This window comes from Rhinopithecus bieti, unplaced genomic scaffold (assembly GCF_001698545.2).
Source record: "Rhinopithecus bieti isolate Rb0 unplaced genomic scaffold, ASM169854v2 scaffold_905, whole genome shotgun sequence".
Taxonomy (NCBI): domain Eukaryota; kingdom Metazoa; phylum Chordata; class Mammalia; order Primates; family Cercopithecidae; genus Rhinopithecus; species Rhinopithecus bieti.
This window is the reverse complement of record NW_016803348.1, coordinates 1,597,967-1,615,439: the sequence shown is the minus strand read 5'-3', so window position 1 is coordinate 1,615,439 and position 17,473 is coordinate 1,597,967. Positions and strand designations below refer to the sequence as shown.

General features: G+C 39.2%; 1 protein-coding gene across 1 annotated transcript in view; it reads left to right on the top strand.

The window, feature by feature from the left end:
* ENAM (enamelin) overlaps positions 1 to 15,983 on the top strand; it is a 22,892-nt gene extending 6,909 nt beyond the window's left edge. The window contains exons 3-9 of the mRNA XM_017879166.1: positions 927 to 995; positions 1,118 to 1,162; positions 1,919 to 1,960; positions 3,547 to 3,801; positions 5,068 to 5,130; positions 7,021 to 7,074; positions 11,164 to 15,983. Coding sequence (XP_017734655.1) covers positions 927 to 995; positions 1,118 to 1,162; positions 1,919 to 1,960; positions 3,547 to 3,801; positions 5,068 to 5,130; positions 7,021 to 7,074; positions 11,164 to 14,004 — 3,369 coding nt within the window. The 3' untranslated portion in view covers positions 14,005 to 15,983. The remainder of the gene's footprint in view (positions 1 to 926; positions 996 to 1,117; positions 1,163 to 1,918; positions 1,961 to 3,546; positions 3,802 to 5,067; positions 5,131 to 7,020; positions 7,075 to 11,163) is intronic.
* The last annotated feature ends 1,490 nt before the right edge of the window (positions 15,984 to 17,473 follow it).

Below are 17,473 nucleotides of genomic sequence, written 5' to 3'. Positions count from 1 at the left end.
TTTTTTGAGATAGAGTCTCGCTCTGTTGCTCAGGCTGGAGTGCAATGACACGATCTCGGCTCACTGCAACCTCCGCCTCCTGGGTTCAAGTGATTCTCCTGCCTCAGCCTCCCGTGTGGCTAGTATGGCAGGTGTGAGACACCACGCCTGGCTAATTTTTGTATTTTTAGTAGAGACAAGGTTTCACCATGATGGCTGGGCTGGTCTCGGGCTCCTGACCTCAGGTGATCCACCCCCCTCAGCCTCCCAAAGTACTGGGATTAAGGTGTGAGCCACCGTACCTGGTCACATAAGTGATTTTTAAAGGAAGTGATGATGATGATGATAATAATAACAATAGGAACAATAGAGGAAACCAGGAAAAAAAATAATTCTGAATATTCCAGTTTACTTAGTCTCTATGTACAACGTCTTAGAAAGTAGCACAAAGTTTTGATTTTGTAGTGCGCCCTCCTTGAAACTAAGATTATTCGGTACAATGAATCTAGTTGGACATCACTATTCCTTTACAAATCAACTAGTAACTAGAAACTCAACCCCATCAATATTCCTATTTTGGGGATAACCTCCTAATTTCTAATTTTCACATTCTGGTGCTATGAAATCTCTCTCTTTCTCTCTCTCTCTCTCTCTCTCTCTCTCTCTCTCTCTCTCTCTGTCTCTCTCTGTTTCCCTGTCTCTCTGTCTCTCTCTCTCTCACACACACACTTTATATTTCCTTTTAATCTGACTCTTTTGGCAGCTTGAAAAGTACCAGGTGATAACTACCTAATAGTTTCTTGACATAAAATAAAAATGGCAGCAGGGACCTTATCTATTTCCATACACTCCTTGACAGACAAGTAGGCTAGTAGCTAGATAAGTGCAGAGTGCCCTAAGCATGCTTATTTCACAGACCAAAAATAAAAATCAGTTTTTTATTCTAGGTGCCAAAAGGAAAAATGAAGATTCTCCTGGTCTTTCTAGGGCTTCTTGGTAATTCTGTTGCTATGCCAGTGAGTATTTTTTAAATGTTAGCTCTTCTCTTTGTGTTCTATCATTGCATAGCTTAGGAACAATTGTTGAGCTTATTTCAGCTGATGTTCTGCATTTGTCACTGACATTCTCTTACTTCCAGATGCACATGCCCCGAATGCCTGGATTTAGCAGTAAAAGTGAGGAGGTATGTATGTTCAGTCTGAGGGGAGAAGTTATCCAGAGTCCTATCTCACAAGTTCAGTAAAAAGGAGAATATTGGAAAATTGTCTGATATATAATATTTCTTATGAAAGAGGTAAAAAGAGGGAGAGGTGAAAGTCTTAAACTCTCAAATTGAGGCAAAGTAGTAATTTCCCCAGCCATCAGCCTACCTATGTACTTCAATGTTCCTTTTCAACGTAAATGTGGAATTGTGTTAAAATCTAGTTGATGTTACCTTATTTGCTAAGTTTTTTAGCTAGCGAAAGTGACCAATAGTATCAAGGGTTATTAGAAGGTAGATGCTTAAAAATATAAATATCCCTTACATGACTCATAGCCCAGATCATTAATCAAATTCAATACATATCAGAAAGATGAATCATCTTGTCACATAATTCTCATGTTCTCAAATCCTGAACTCTCAAAGAACAGAACATTCAAAACTTTAGAGTAGACCAGATTTTATTTTCTGTGATTCTTTATTGATTCTTCTCAAAATAAAATTCTGACTTAAAAGTTAAAGTGCCTGAGAAGCTTCTTAAAATTTAATTGTACACTTACTTAAAATTCAAGCATAAGTAGTAAAAGATAATATGACTGCTGTGCATTAAAATCAGAAATTTTTACACTGGGAAGTTCTCAGGTTGAAAAAGAAATTTTACTTATTTTTTTATGATTTGTGCATTGATTTAATAAAAGTTTCACTTTGTATCATATTAATGGATTCCTTTGGTTGCAGATGATGCGGTATAATCAATTCAACTTTATGACCCTCCCACATGTAAGTTTTTCTTTACGTTATTTCTGATGATTTCTTGTTTATCTAGATAACTCCATTATAAAGTTTGCCTTAGCCAATAGAGACACCAATCCACATGTTTTAAGTATAATGTAATCATTACAAAAGTTTCAAGATGGAAAAATTATTGCTCCATCCTCTCACACCAAATTTTCTTCTTATTCATTACTATTGTTCTTTCGTGTAAATCCAAATAATTATTAATTAGAAATGTTATTTATTTGAGACTGAGTCTCAAATGTATAGTCAAGAAAAAATTGTTCTGTGAAAATATCACATAAGATGTCACAAATAGTGACAATAAAAATAACAGAGTAAGTACTGGTAGGGGGTAAATTTTACTTGGATTATCTTGAAAGATAACACTACAATTACAAAGCAAGTTTAATGTTCTTTAAATAAATATAGGTTATTCTTGTCACTGTATGCTAATTATCAGAACAAACTAATAAATCAAGTATCAGGTGGTTCTTTGGCACGATTTTTCTGGTAAAATTCTATGTTAGCACAATAACACTACACATCACTTTTGATTTCCGTGAAATGATCATGAGGGCCATTTTGAGGGGAAAATCAAGGACTATATCCATTTTTTTGTAATCCTTTTTATTCAAGTCATTCTCTTTTAAAGCTCTTTGATTAAAATAATCATTGTAAATTTCCTCTTCCTCAGCTTTTGATTGGCTCAACTTTTTCATACCCTTGTTTTTAGTTTTAGTGACTTTGCCTGTGATTTGAAATTTTTACCAACTTAGTTGTTTGCAATTTTGAATTTCATCAATCCACAAAGCATGGGTACATCAACCAAGAGATAGCAAGAAACTAATTAATGAAGACTGGGGATAGAGACAGGTGTTAAACCAGGGAGGAAATATTTGGATGAGAACTGATGTCGCAAGACTGACCATTCATAAATTATCATAAATTTAGAAATTAACATTTTTATAAATTATCATAAATTTATAAATTAACATTTTTAGATTATAACTACTTTTGCTTCCCTGCCCAGCCTTGTAATTGTGGCGATTTTGATAACAAAAATGGATTTAATGAGGCTCCACCTGTAACCAAGAAACATAGACACCATATAAATGTGTTTACACAGACCGAATTTTTATCGTCTCTTTTCCTATTTTTCTTGTTTTTTATTTTTTGCTTTACAATCTCACTTTATCTTATTTTTGCTTTTTCTCTTCTTCATCCAGCCTTATAACAAATCACATGGGTTCTGAATACAACATTAAATTTTCTGTAACCTGACTTGTATACTTCTGACCTGAGTTAGAGTTTCAGAATCAGAAAATCATCAGTCAAATTCTTAAGCTGAGATTTCTCACCTAGTTCTGCCTTTTAGTTTGTTTTGGTTGTTTGGCTTTCTAGAAGACTGAAGTTAATTCTGTAAGACTGTGTGTAAGGAAAATCTAACTAAAGATCTTGAAGCTTCCATAGTTAAGTCAAGTTCCATAGGACTTTTAAGCTCTTTGAGTTTTGGACGATGACATTAGAGGATGGAGAGAGCCTGAACCTCAACTCTATTACGATTTCACTATTATTTGCTACCCTTTCAGTTGGCACACCTGGGGCCCTTCTTTGGAAACGGTCTCCCTCAGCAATTTCCACAGTACCAGATGCCCATGTGGCCTCAGCCACCACCATGGCACCCACAGAAACCCTCAGCACAAAAACGTCATAACAAGACTGATCAGACCCAAGAAACCCAGAAACCCAACCAGACTCAGTCAAAAAAGCCACCACAAAAGCGGCCTTTGAAGCAGCCATCGCATACTCCAGCCCAGCCCGAAGAGGAAGCTCAGCCACCTCAGGTGAGACTTGCACAGAAAAATTCCATATCTGTAAATGGCCTCGGAGAGATTTGGAGGGCCATGCCACCCCCATATACACACTTCAGTACAGGTGCTATGTTGCAGTACCATCTTTTGTTTTGACATGCATCCAAAACTGCATGGCAAGTCAACTCCAATCTTGTTTGGTTCAAATTACCCAAATACTGTTGCCTTTTAAAAGCTCCTTTTAAATTACAGAGACAACATGGTGTAATAACATGAGCACTAATCTAACAGTCGAGAATCAAAGGTTCAAGTCCTATACCTGGTCCTTATTAGTCGTATGATATTGAACAAGTTACTTCACCTTTCTAGGTTTCAGTTTCCCTGTGAGTAAACTAAATGGTTTCCAAGTTTCATCCAGATCTATGCTTTGATGCTCTAAAATATTGCTCTTAAATTAACTTTGCTTCCAGTACTAGTATGACATAAGGTAAGAAGATGTGCAAATGGTTTCTCAAGATCTCATCCAGTGTGGGGGGAGCTTCAAAAATACTGGCTTTTATAGGCCAGGCACGGTGGCTCACACCTGTAATCCCAACACTTTGGGAGGCCAAGGTAGGCGGATCACCTGAGGTCAGGAGTTCGAGACCAGCCTGGCCAACATGGTGAAACCCTGTCTCTCCTAAAAATACAAAAAGTAGCTGGGCTTGGTGGCACACGCCTGTAATCCCAGCTATTCAGGAGGCTAAGGCAGGAGAATTGCTTGAACCCAGGAGGTGGAGGTTGCAGTGAGGCAAGATCATGCCACTGCACTCCAGCCTGGGCAGCAGAGAAAGACTCTGTCTCAAAAACTAAAAAGAAAACACTGGCTTTTGGTCAGTTAACACTTATTATCAGACACTATTACAGACGTAGGGAATACAAAATTGAATGAAAAGACAATCCTGGATTGGAATCCTGGCTTCAATCATTTACAAGCTACGAGATTTTGGGCAAGTGACCAAACTTCTCTGAACTTCATGTTCTTAAGTCAAATGGGAATAGTAATAGTTTATATCTTCTATGGTTATACGAGAATGAAATGAGTTTAACAATATAAAATGCTCAGCACAGAGCCTGGAACGTGTGTCCGATAATACTAATTGTTATTATCATTGTCATCTTTGCCCTATAAAAAACTCACAGTTTAATGCAAAGTGAAATGTAGACTCCCAAGTTTCAATTGTATTTAGTTGGTTTGCTTCATTTTTTTTATGTATTCTTCTCAATAGCACATCACTCTGATTCTTTCTTTCTCTCTAGGCATTCCCACCATTTGGAAATGGGCTATTCCTCTATCAACCACCACCATGGCAAATTCCACAGGTGATAAATTGTTTTTTTCTTTACACTATAAGTGAAAAATAATATTAGTATGTTATAGTTCAAATTAATATAAATTCATACATTCTAATGGAATACCATATACCAAAGAGTAGATGGTATGAAACAAAACCAGTGCATCAGTAATCATGCAGAAAAGAACAGAGAATTTTGAATTTCATACTCAAATTGGTGACATAAATACAACCTAAATCACCAAGCAGATACAAATAACTTAGCTAATAAATTAATATTAAAAGGTTGTGCTACTTCGTTACTATTTCCCCACATCCTTAAGAAATTTTTTTTAAAAATTATCTTCATTTAATGTAATGGGGAAATTGGGACACAGGACAAAATGGAGTTTGAAAACCATAGGGTGAGCTATAATTAGACTAAGACATTTTCATCCTATCTTACTGTTTCTAGCCACAGATATATCATTATAAAGAATCTTGGGGCTGGTCACGGTGGCTCACGCCTGTAATCCCAGCACTCTGGGAGGCCAAGGTGGGTGATCACTTGAGGTCAGGAGTTCAAAACCAGCCTGGCCAACATGGTGAAACCCCGTCTCTACTAAAAATACAAAAATTTGCCAGGCATGGTGGTGCATGCTTGTAATCCCAGCACTTTGGGAAGCCCAGGCAGGCGGATCACCTGAGGTCAGGAGTTCAAGACCAGCCTGACCAACAAGGTGAAACCCCATCTCTACTAAAAATACAAAAATTAACTGGGTGTGATGGCAGGTACCTGTAATCCCAGATATTTGGAGGCTGAGGGAGGAGGCTCACTTGAACCCAGGAAGCAGAGGTTTCAGTGAGCTGAGATCGTGCCATTGCACTCTAGCCTAGGGCAAGACCTCCGTTCCCTCAAAAAAAAAAAAAAATAAAAAAAATCTTGCGAAATATTATTTACAAGAAGCCTCAAAGAATCTTAAACGTTTAAAATCATTAAAATAAAAGATAATACTGAAATTGCATCATAGGCATTAAAAATATGAATGGCAAAATAAACTTTTCGAACTAAAGAAATATTAACGACCAGTTGCTGCTAAACAAACAAAACAACAGGAAATATTTGTTGACTGTTCATTCAGCTATGACATAGGTTTTCCTTGTCTACAACTCTATAACTAGGAAGGCTTTTTATCAATGAGGAACAATTCATTTTAAAGAGTAAGAGTTCCTTACATTTTTCCTCCTTGAAAGAGTGACTTTCTTTTACTACCTATGCTGAACTAAGGAAATTAAGGCAGTATAAGGTAAAGATTTTAAAAACAGATAACCATGATTCTAATGCTGAAGTAACTATTAATCTCATCTACATAAAACTTGAGAGGCAGAAACTCGGCCTCCAAGTTTGATTAGGAGAATTAACTTTAGTCAAATAAAAATATCATAGTAATAATCCAAGGATTGTCAGTTTGCAGTTTGTCTCCCTAAACATGGAGCCACATTCTAAAAATAACATTGTTACTTAATCTCTATTATCAGATGTTCTAATATGGATGCTTGGATTCTAACAGCACTCAAATTTCTCTCTCTCACCCTTTGTCTGTATGTGTGTGCATGGTGTGTGTTTGTTGGGGGTTGTGGAGGGTATGTTTTGAGTGTTAGAGGTGGTAAGGAGGATTGCCAGGAGATGCAGCCATACAGAGTATTTTAAGTAGGATAATCTGGGATCCAGCTGAAGTCTTTGTATTTACCAGTGTTCACTGTTAGATCATAATTCTTAGCAGCTGGACTGTGAGAGCTAATAATTCAAAAGCTAAAAGCTCAGAGTACTAACTGAGCTTGATCACTGACTTGAGCTATTTTTAGACACCCTGAGTCTTACAAATGGCAGCATCAAAAGTGGTTTTCTCCTGTGTTCACTGTGTTTTTCACTTCTCAGAGGTTACCGCCACCAGGTTATGGACGCCCACCAGCCAGCAATGAAGAAGGCGGGGTAAGTACAAGTAAAACTATATCCTCCACTAGAAATTACAATCTATTCGCCACTGCTTTTTTATCCACATCTAATAAAAAAGTTAAAATCCAACACATGAACCTGTAACTCAAGCTTCCGTGATTTTTAGAAAATAAAAAAGTGAAACAAATCAAGCTAGTGGTCCAAAGATTGATGCTGGACTCCAGACAGTGATAAAAAGAGAAAAAAAGTAAGAGTTTCTTAGAATGTTATCCTCAAGAGGAAATTAAGTAATGTCTAACTTCCTGATTATATTAATACAAATAAATTGAAGCCAAGAAAAGATCAATTACTACTCAATTTCACTTTTAAGTTATGGATAAACTGAACCCAGCACCCAAGTCTTCTGTTACTCTGCTCAATGGCCTTTTTACTATACCACACTAGGAGAAGAACCAAATGTATATCACAGAGTGATATACTTTTAATATTCCAGCACTATGTCATCTAAAAAGTCATTTTAGTGATTGTGAGATAGCATCCCACCCCCCTGGAACTTACTGTTTTTTTCCCTGAATATGTGATATGTCCTCAGTGAACTGTGGTAACTTAATAGCTTTACTGGGGGGTGGGGGACAGATTGTTCTTTTCTTTTTTTGTGTGTGAGACAGGTGGCACATCACTTGAGCCTGGGGGGTGGAGGTTGCAGTGAGCCATAGCACCACTGCACTCCAGCCTGGGTGACAGAGCGAGACTGTCTCAAACAAAAGAGAGGTTGGCATTACTTGCTCTAAGAGGTCCCTTTCAGCTTTAAGATTATGTATATGTACATTTTGTAAGTAAGTCTTTTCATCTCTCACAATCTATTGTTAGCATAGCAGCCAGAGTGACCCTGTGAAAACAATAGTCTAATCTTGTCGCTCCTCTGCTCAGTCCCTGCAATGACTGCCACTTTCTTTTCTTTCTTTCTTTTCTTTTCTTTTTTTTTTTTTTTTTTTTTGTAAGACAGAGTCTCGCTCTGTCACTCAGGCTGGAGTGCAGTGGCACGATCTCGGTTCACTGCAACCTCCACCTTCTGGGTTCAAGCAATTCAATTCTCATACCTCAGCCTCCCGAGTAGCTGAGATTACAGGTGTGTGCCATCACACCTGGCTAATTTTTGTATTTTTGTAAAGATGGGATTTCATCATGTTGACCAGACTGGTATCGATCTCCTGGCCTCAAGTGATCCAGCCATCTCAGCCTCCCAAAGTGCTGGGATTACAGGCATGAGCCATCGCACCTGGCAGAGATTGTTCTTAAAATAACATTGAAGATGACTGTGTTAGTAATGGTATAAGGCTCTTGTTCATAAAATAACATTGAAGATGACTGTGTCAGTAATGGTATAAGGCGCTCTCAAATGTATCATGAAATAACCCCAAATAAAAATGATTCAGATAATTGTATGCAACCTAGAAACTGGCACTTCAAATTTTCATATGCGTAAGATAAGAAAGGAAGCAGAAAGATCCAGGCAGTTATCATAGGCTTTAAGAAGCCTGTATTTAGGCCAGGCACAGGTGGCTCACACCTGTAATCCCAGCACTTTGGGAGGCTGAGGCGGGTGGATCACTTGAGGTAAGGAGTTTGAGACCAGCCTGGCCAACATGGTGAAATCCCATCTCTACTAAGAATACAAAAATTAGCCGGGTGTGGTGGTGCTGGCCTGTAATCCCAGCTACTGTGGAGCCTGAGGCAGAAGAATCGCTTGAACCCAGGAGGGGGAGGTTGCAGTGAGCTGAGATCTCAGCGTTGCACTCTAGCCTGGGCGACAGAGCGAGACTCAGTCTCAAAAAACAAAAAAGGAAAGAAATCTGAATTTAGATAGGCACAATGGCTCACACCTGTAATCCCAACACTTTGGGAGGTTGAGACAGGAGGATCACTTAAGCCCAGGATTTCAAGACCAGCCTGGGCAACATAGGGAGACTAAAATAAATGTTAGGCGAATGTGGTGGCATGCACCTGTGGTCCCAGCTATTCAGGAGGCTGAAGTGGGAGGATCACTTTAGCCTGGGAAGTCAAGGCTGCAGTGAGCCCTGATCTTGCCACTACACTCCAGCCTGGGCAACAAAGAGAAACCCTGTCGCAAAAACTAAGATGCTGTAGTCTACCTCTTGAGGGCACTACCTGATTTCCTGCATGATCTTGTTACTTCCTCACCTGTCTGTCTCATCTCCATCAACAAATGGGGATTAAAATACTTTTTTTCTTTATATTTCATTTGTTTTAAAAGAAAAATCAAATGATCTAAATGCCACACAAATGTCTAACAAACATACTGACTGACAGAATTCATGATGATTAAATCATTCATTAAATGAAAATTTATTAAGAACATTACCCACTCCTCAGTACTGGAAAACAAGGATGAGAAACACAATGTTTTCATTCCAAATCTTCACATGAGAGAATTAAACGGAAGAATCCCAGGAAAATAGGCAACTGAAATTCAGTGGGATGATTGTGATGACAGAAATCTGTACTGCTGTGGACTCCTAGGAAAAGGACCTAATTCTGCCCATGGAAGTCAAGACACAGAAGGTAGAAGTCAAACTGAGCTCTGAAGGACGAGTCAAGTTTGCCAGGGGAATAAATGTGTTGGTGGAAGAAGTTTCAATATGAATAAGCTGTGTGCAAAGGCATTGAAACATAAAAAGAATAGAGAACCCAGAGAATTCAGAGTAGTTGTGATTTGCAACTGCATAAAGTGCAAGGGGGAGGAAATGAGGCTGAATGTACTCATTTTGTCTCATTTGACCCTCATGACAACCTGTGAGGTAAACGTTATTTTGTTATCATCTCCGTATTACAAACAAATAAACCAAGGTTAATCCAGAGTCATACTACTAATACTGGTGGAATGGGGATTTTAATGCACATCTGCCTAGAGCCCCACTCTTTAGCAGCATGTTGTACTGCTTTGTATGTTATGCTAAGGGATTTAGAGTTTATTTTGTAAAGGAGAACTTTAAATACAAATTTAAAGAGGAAAGGGGCCAAACTTCCATATACCCACTCTCAGCCTCTACTACTCTGATGGCAATGTAGAAGCAAGATTAAAGGAAAGTAAGACTGCATCCAGAGTAGCCAGTAAGAAAACTATTCTAACAGTTCAGGGGTACTGTGGATTAAGGAAGTGGGAACAAGGATGAAAGCTTAGAGTTTATAGGACCTGGTTATTAATAGTCTGGAGTACTAAGAGAGAGCAGAAACTTGAGAAACTGTACAGATAGTGGTGAATGTTGCTCAAATATAGAACATTGGAGGAGGAGATTTCGCAGGAGATGAGCCCAGTTCTGGGTGCATTCAGTTGGAGGTACTCATGAAACCTTTAGTGGAGATGTTTTGCTGCCTCAACCTTGGGTGGGAGTGTTGTGGGTTAGAATTATGCCTTTGGGAGTTGTTAGCATGTATGCCTATTGAAAGCATGGGCTGATGCAACAGAATTCTCCTTGTTTTTTTTTTTTTGTTTGTTTGTTTGTTTTTGTTTTTGAGACAGTCTTGCTCTGTCACCAGGCTGGAAGGCAGTGGCACTATCTGGGCTCATTGCAACCTCCACCTCCTGGGTTCAGGTGATTATCCTGCCTCACCCTCCTGAGTAACTGGGACCTCAGGTGCGCGCACCACCACACCCAGCTAATTTTTGTATTTTTAGTAGAGATGGGGTTTCACCATGTTGGCCAGGATGGTCTTGATCTCTTGACCTCGTGATCCGCCTGCCTCGGCCTTCCAAAGTGCTGGCATTACAGGAGCAACAGAAATCTTAAAAGAGATATGTAGAAAGAAAACAGAAAAATTAGGAGGATGGAGGATGAAATCATTAAAAACAAAACAAAACCCTCAGATGTATAAGGCCTAAAAGAGAAAGCTGAGCAGTAGTCAGAAAAAAATACCAGAAGAGAGAACCAGAAAAAGTATGGTCATGGAAACCAAGGAGGAATCAAATTTCAAGAAAGAAAGTAAAGCTAATGATGTTAAAAGAAACATGTGACCGATAAGATTTCCCTGTTATACTAAAAAATTCCAAGCAACACCATGGTGGGAAACAAAGGGTAATAGTGATTTCCATTTTCTTTCCTACAGAATCCTTACTTTGGATATTTTGGCTATCATGGCTTTGGGGGCCGCCCTCCTTATTATTCAGAAGAAATGTATGAACAAGATTTTGAAAAACCCAAAGAAGAAGATCCTCCTAAAGCAGAAAGTCCAGGCACAGAACCCACAGCTAATTCAACAGTTACTGAGACGAATTCTACCCAACCAAATCCTAAAGGGAGTCAGGGCGGAAATGACACCAGCCCCACAGGAAACAGTATCCCAGGACCGAACACTGGGAACAACCCTCCAGCTCAAAATGGGATTGTCCCACTCCCTGCAGTCAACGCTTCAGGCCAGGGAGGGCCAGGAAGTCAAATCCCATGGAGACCAAGTCAGCCAAATATTCGTGAAAATCATCCAAATCCTAATATAAGAAATTTTCCTTCAGGAAGACGGTGGTATCCCACTGGTACTGCCATGGGGCACAGACAGAATGGGCCTTTTTACAGAAATCAACAAGTTCAAAGGGGTCCTTGGTGGAACTCCTTCGCTTGGGAAGGTAAACAAGTAGTTCGTCCAGGAAATCCAGTTTATCACAAAGCTTACCCTTCTACTTCAAGAGGCAATTATCCCAATTATGCAGGAAATCCAGCAAATCTCAGAAGAAAGCCTCAGGGGCCAAATAAACACCCTATGGGAACTAATGTTGCCCCAGTTGGTCCCAAACAAGGCCCTGTTGTTCGCAATGAAAAAATCCAAAATCCAAGGGAGAAGCACCTGGGTCCAAAAGAACAAATAATAGTTCCTACAAAGAATCCAACCAGCCCCGGGAGAAACTCTCAACAGTATGAAGTTAATAAATCAAATTATAAACTGCCTCACTCTGAGGGTTATACGCCAGTCCCAAATTTTAATTCTGTTGATCAACATGAAAACTCCTATTACCCAAGAGAAGATTCCAGAAAAGTACCAAATTCTGATGGACAAACCCAAAGCCAGATTTTGCCCAAAGGGATGGCTTTAGCGCCAAGAAGGATCCCATATGAATCAGAAACTAATCAGCCAGATTTAAAGCACAGTGCATATCAGCCTGCTGTGTACCCTGAGGAAATCCCTTCTCCTGCAAAAGAACATTTTCCTGCTGGAAGAAATACTTGGGACCACCAAGAAATCTCTCCACCTTTTAAGGAACATCCTGGGAGGCAAGAAGAACATTTACCCCATCCTTCCCATGGTTCTAGAGGAAGTGTTTTCTACCCTGAATATAACCCCTATGATCCCAGGGAAAACTCACCATACCTTAGAAGGAATACATGGGATGAGAGAGATGATTCTCCCAATACTATGAGGCAAAAAGAAAGTCCACTCTACCCCATAAATACCCCAGACCACAAGGAGACAGTCCCTTATAATGAAGAGGACCCAATTGATCCAACTGGAGATGAAGTCCTTCCTGGACAAAATAGATGGGGTGAAGAGTTGAGCTTCAAAGGGGGCCCAACAGTTAGGCACTATGAAGGTGAACAACATACCTCAAATCAGCCAAAGGAATATCCTCCCTATTCTTTAGACAATCCATCAAAACCAAGGGAGGATTTTTATTATAGTGAATTCTACCCATGGAGCCCGGATGAGAATTTTCCATCATATAATACAGCTCCTACTATGTCACCACCTACAGAGAGCAGGGGTTACTATGTTAATAATGCCGTTGGACCAGAAGAAAGCAATCTATTTCCTTCATGGAATTCCTGGGACCACAGGATACAAGCCCAAGGTCAGAAAGAAAGAAGGCCATATTTTAACAGAAATATCTGGGATCAGGCAACACATTTACAAAAAGCCCTAGCTAGGCCACCAGACCAGAAAGGTAACCAGCCCTATTCCAGTAACACCCCAGCTGGGCTTCAGAAAAATCCAATGTGGCATGAAGGTGAGAATTTGAACTATGGCATGCAAATGACTAGGATGAATTCTCCAGAGAGAGAACATTCATCTTTCCCTGACTTCATCCCACAAAGTTACCCATCAGGTCCAAAAGAGGCACATTTATTTCACCTAACCCAGAGAGGCTCTTGCTGTACTGGTAGCTCCACAGGGCCCAAGGACAATCCACTAGCTCTACAAGACTACACTCCATCCTATGGTCTTGCACCTGGGGAGAACCAAGACACCAGTCCTCTGTATACAGAAGGTAGTCATAGCAAGCACACAAGACATATCATCTCCCCAACAAGCACCCTACCAGGCCAAAGAAACAGCTCAGAGAAGAGGGAAAGTGAAAACCCTTTTAGAGATGATGTGTCCACTCTGAGGAGGAACACACCATGTTCTATAAATAATCAACTGGGCCAAAAGGGAATTATGCCATTTCCTGAAGTCGGTTCCCTTCAAGCAAAGAATACACCTTGTCTCAAAAATGATCTTGGAGGAGATGGGAACAACATTCTGGAACAAATTTTTGAAGACAACCAGCTCAATGAAAGAACTGTTGACCTTACTCCTGAGCAGCTTGTTATTGGTACACCTGATGAAGGCTCCAATCCAGAAGGCATCCAAAGTCAAGTCCAAGAAAATGAGAGTGAGACACAGCAACAAAGACCATCTAACATCCTGCATTTGCCATGCTTTGGTTCCAAATTAGCAAAGCATCACTCTTCCAGCACTGGAACTCCATCTAGCAATGGAAGGCAAAGCCCATTTGATGGGGATTCAATTATGCCTACTGAAAATCCTAACACATTGGTTGAGTTAGCTACTGGGGAACAATTTAAGAGTACAAATGCAGACCCACTTGATGCAGGTGAACACAGTCCATTTGAATTCCTTCAAAGAGGGACCAATGCAGAGGACCAGGTACAAGACTGCTTACTACTTCAGGCCTAGGGGTTATCTCAACCAAGCATTCTTGGGGGGAAGAGAAATCACTGACATTCTATACCAATGGTTCCCAAAATTTTTTCCCCAAGACTTAATTAAGTATCTGACTGTCTTGGTGATCCTTAAGTTTTCTCCCCTCTCAGCAATAGGAGTAGCAACCCAGGTGGAGCTGAGATTGGGCCTCTGGGGATCACCAGATCTAGCACTTTCACAAATTAGTGCAGACCTTAAAAAAGCAAGAAGGTCATGACCATCCCTGCCTCGAAACTTGGAAGTCACTTGTCTGAGTTAGTTTCCTTTTGCTTGATGACTTCTCCTTTTGCTCTCAAAGTTCCATTCTTGCAAAATTGGTTTTTCAAGACTGAAAGGCAGATTAACTTTCCATTCTACACATGGAGATCCACAAATCAGTATAGTCCTAATGCACTGTACATTTTTTTCTTGTGTTGATCTTGTCAGGTTTTTTTCCTACTCAATATTCTCTTCAAGCGTTTTTTTCTTCCACTGCCACTCTCTTTACCTTTATCATTTCCTTTTCTTAGCTTTCTTCCTTCTTTTCTCTCTCCCTCAAACTTTCTGTATTTAGCTTTCTATTCCTCATCTTTTTCTTTCTATGTAGCACTTCTTACATATTAAGCTCACTATTTTAACCATTAATAGTCTTTTCTTTATGTCTACCTCCTTCATTATGTCTTCCTCTCTTCCCACCTGTTTTGTCTCCCAATGTACCATTTGTCAACTAATCCCTCTCCTCTCTGACTCCTTTCTTCCCTTCAGTTTATCCTTTTCCCTGCTACACCATTTTCATCTTAAGACTGCATGTCACTCTCTTCCTTTTTGTATCCACTCTCTAAATCGTACTCTAATTTTTTTATTGACCCAGCTTAACCATCATTATAGAATTTATTTTGGAAATGGTAGACACTGATAGCTACTTTGTTTATAGTTATCTTAGGGTCTCTACCAAGTAGACACAGTTCAGTTAAAGAGACGTATTTAAGGAGAAGGGAAGATAGGATACCCAGGACTAGCAGCCTAGGGAAAAGGCTTAGGAAGGTGGAGAATGAGGAACTGAAGAAACTGCTGCTCTGAGACTGCACATCCAGGAAAAAAGACTAGGACTTGTCACACACCGCCAAGTTATAATCCACAGGATCTGTAGAAGACATTTTGGGAAACACTGTCTTAAATAAAAACTCAAGGTTTAGTTGTGGTTTTTTGTTTTGTTTTGTTTTGTTTTACTAGTTCAACATAAGCGATTCTACCAGTATGTGCTACTACTAAATCTTCTTCAAGTCCGTGCAGAATTATTTACAGACACTCTTTCTTGGTATCTTGAATAAATTGTGTAAATTATTTTGAAAACTGGGTATTTCTATATACCTTGCTTATAATACATCAGTGATTATTATTCTTATTAATAACATGTTGGCCTATTATCTGGATATCCCTTGCCTAGAGCAGGAAACATTCTCAGAATTGCCTAAAAACATACCTTATAACTTTAAGAGATTTCTTAGGATAAATGTTCAGGGGCAGATTTTCATAAGAAGATCTCAAACATTTGGGGAAATACAATGTTGAAAACTTCCTGAGAAAAGGAATCTTGCCCTTGAAGCTTCTAAAGCACCTAGAACAGTGTCTTGAACACAGAAGGTACCCAATAAATATATATCAATTGATTTTTTAATGAATTTCAACACTCCCATGAAAACACCATAGTCTGCTTTTCCTGAAAGGCGACCGTCTGGGATGCTGAATGAGCCACCACTCTGTAGCTTTATATATTCAGCAACATTTCCATCCTAGAATTTCAGCTTAAGAAGGGACCTTAGAGGTACATTATCCAGGCCATCCCCTAGTGCTTACATTCCCCTCCCCCTGGCCAGTTTTATATTTTAATCACACATTGAAAATTCATTAACTTATTCTGTATAAAACTGTCTTTTAAGAATTATCCTTTCAAAATAAAAATGTTATTGTTTCACTAGTTTATTTTTCCAAATGATTTTTTTGAAATCTCAATATGAGTACTTTCATTACAAGATACTCACTTCATATTTCACCAAAATGTATGGGTTCACATAATTGTTTTGGCAGATATGTTGACATATCTGAATTTATGAGACACTGCTGCTTAAACTGCCATCTGAGATCGCTGCAATGTAAAATGTAAAAAGTACAGTATGACACTTCCAAGCTGTCTTGAGCATAGGTAAATATTTTTTTCTAAAAAAGTACAGTGTGACCAAAAGAACACATATTTTGAATTTGAAAACACACAGTAAAAAGAAGGGAAAATGTCTCTCCAGAAAATAACTGTTTTCTTTTTTTTTTCTTTTTTCTTTTTTTTTTTGAGATGGAGTCTTGCTCTGTTGCCCAGGCTGGAGTGCAGTGGCACGATCTCAGCTCACTGCAAACTCTGCCTCCCGAGTTGAAACAATTCTCGTGCCTCAGCCTCCTGAGTAGCTGAGATTACAAATGTGTGCCACCACGCGTGGCTAAGTTTTGTATTTTTAATAGAGACAGGGTTTCACCATGTTGGTCAGGCTAGTCTCAAACCCCTGACCTCAAGTGATCCATCCACCTTGGCCTCCCAAAGTTCTGGGATTATAGGCATGAGCCACTGTGCCCGGCCCAGAAAACTCTTGATGTCATCAGCACAGGTATGCATTTGCAAGCCTGGATACCAGATATGAGTTCCTTACAACCCAGCTTCCCTGAAGGCTCACAGTACATGATCTTTAATATTTATTTATATATTTATTTATTTATTTATTTATTTATTTGAGACAGTCGTACTCTGTTGCCCAGGCTGGAGTGCAGTGATGCAATCTTAGCTCACTGCAACTTCCGCCTCCCGGGTTCAAGTGATTCTCATGCCTCAACCTCCTGAGTAGCTGGGATTACAGACAAGGGACACTACACCCAACTAATTTTTGTATTTTTAGTAGAGCAGGGGTTTTGTCACGTGGGCCAGGTTGTTCTTGAATTCCTGGCCTCAAGTGATCCACACAGCTCAGCCTCCGCATGTGCTGGGATTACAGGTGTAAGCCACCATGCCCAGCCGATCTTTAATATTTAATCACAAATGTGTCTTATACTGTGTGCTAATTTTTTCCTGTGTTAGTTTTGCCTATAGAAGAAATCGGAAAATTGAAAAGTGAGACCCAGTTCTTATTCTTCTTATGTGGCCCTCATAGCACTGTGCTGAGTACAGAGTAGATTTTAAGTAAATACCACTCTCTTTATCTTATGCAAATGAATAAAAATTTAGAATTTCACCAAAATTAGTATTAATTTATTAATTAATATTAAAAGTTTAATAATGATTAACACTTTTCTAATTATAAAATATACAGTCTTTGTAGAATATTTGGAACATTCTATACTAAAATGTAAAAGGAAACAAAAAAATAACATTTTGGCCTATTTCCCTCAAGTCTTTTCCTATGTATGTGTAGGGAATTTTCTT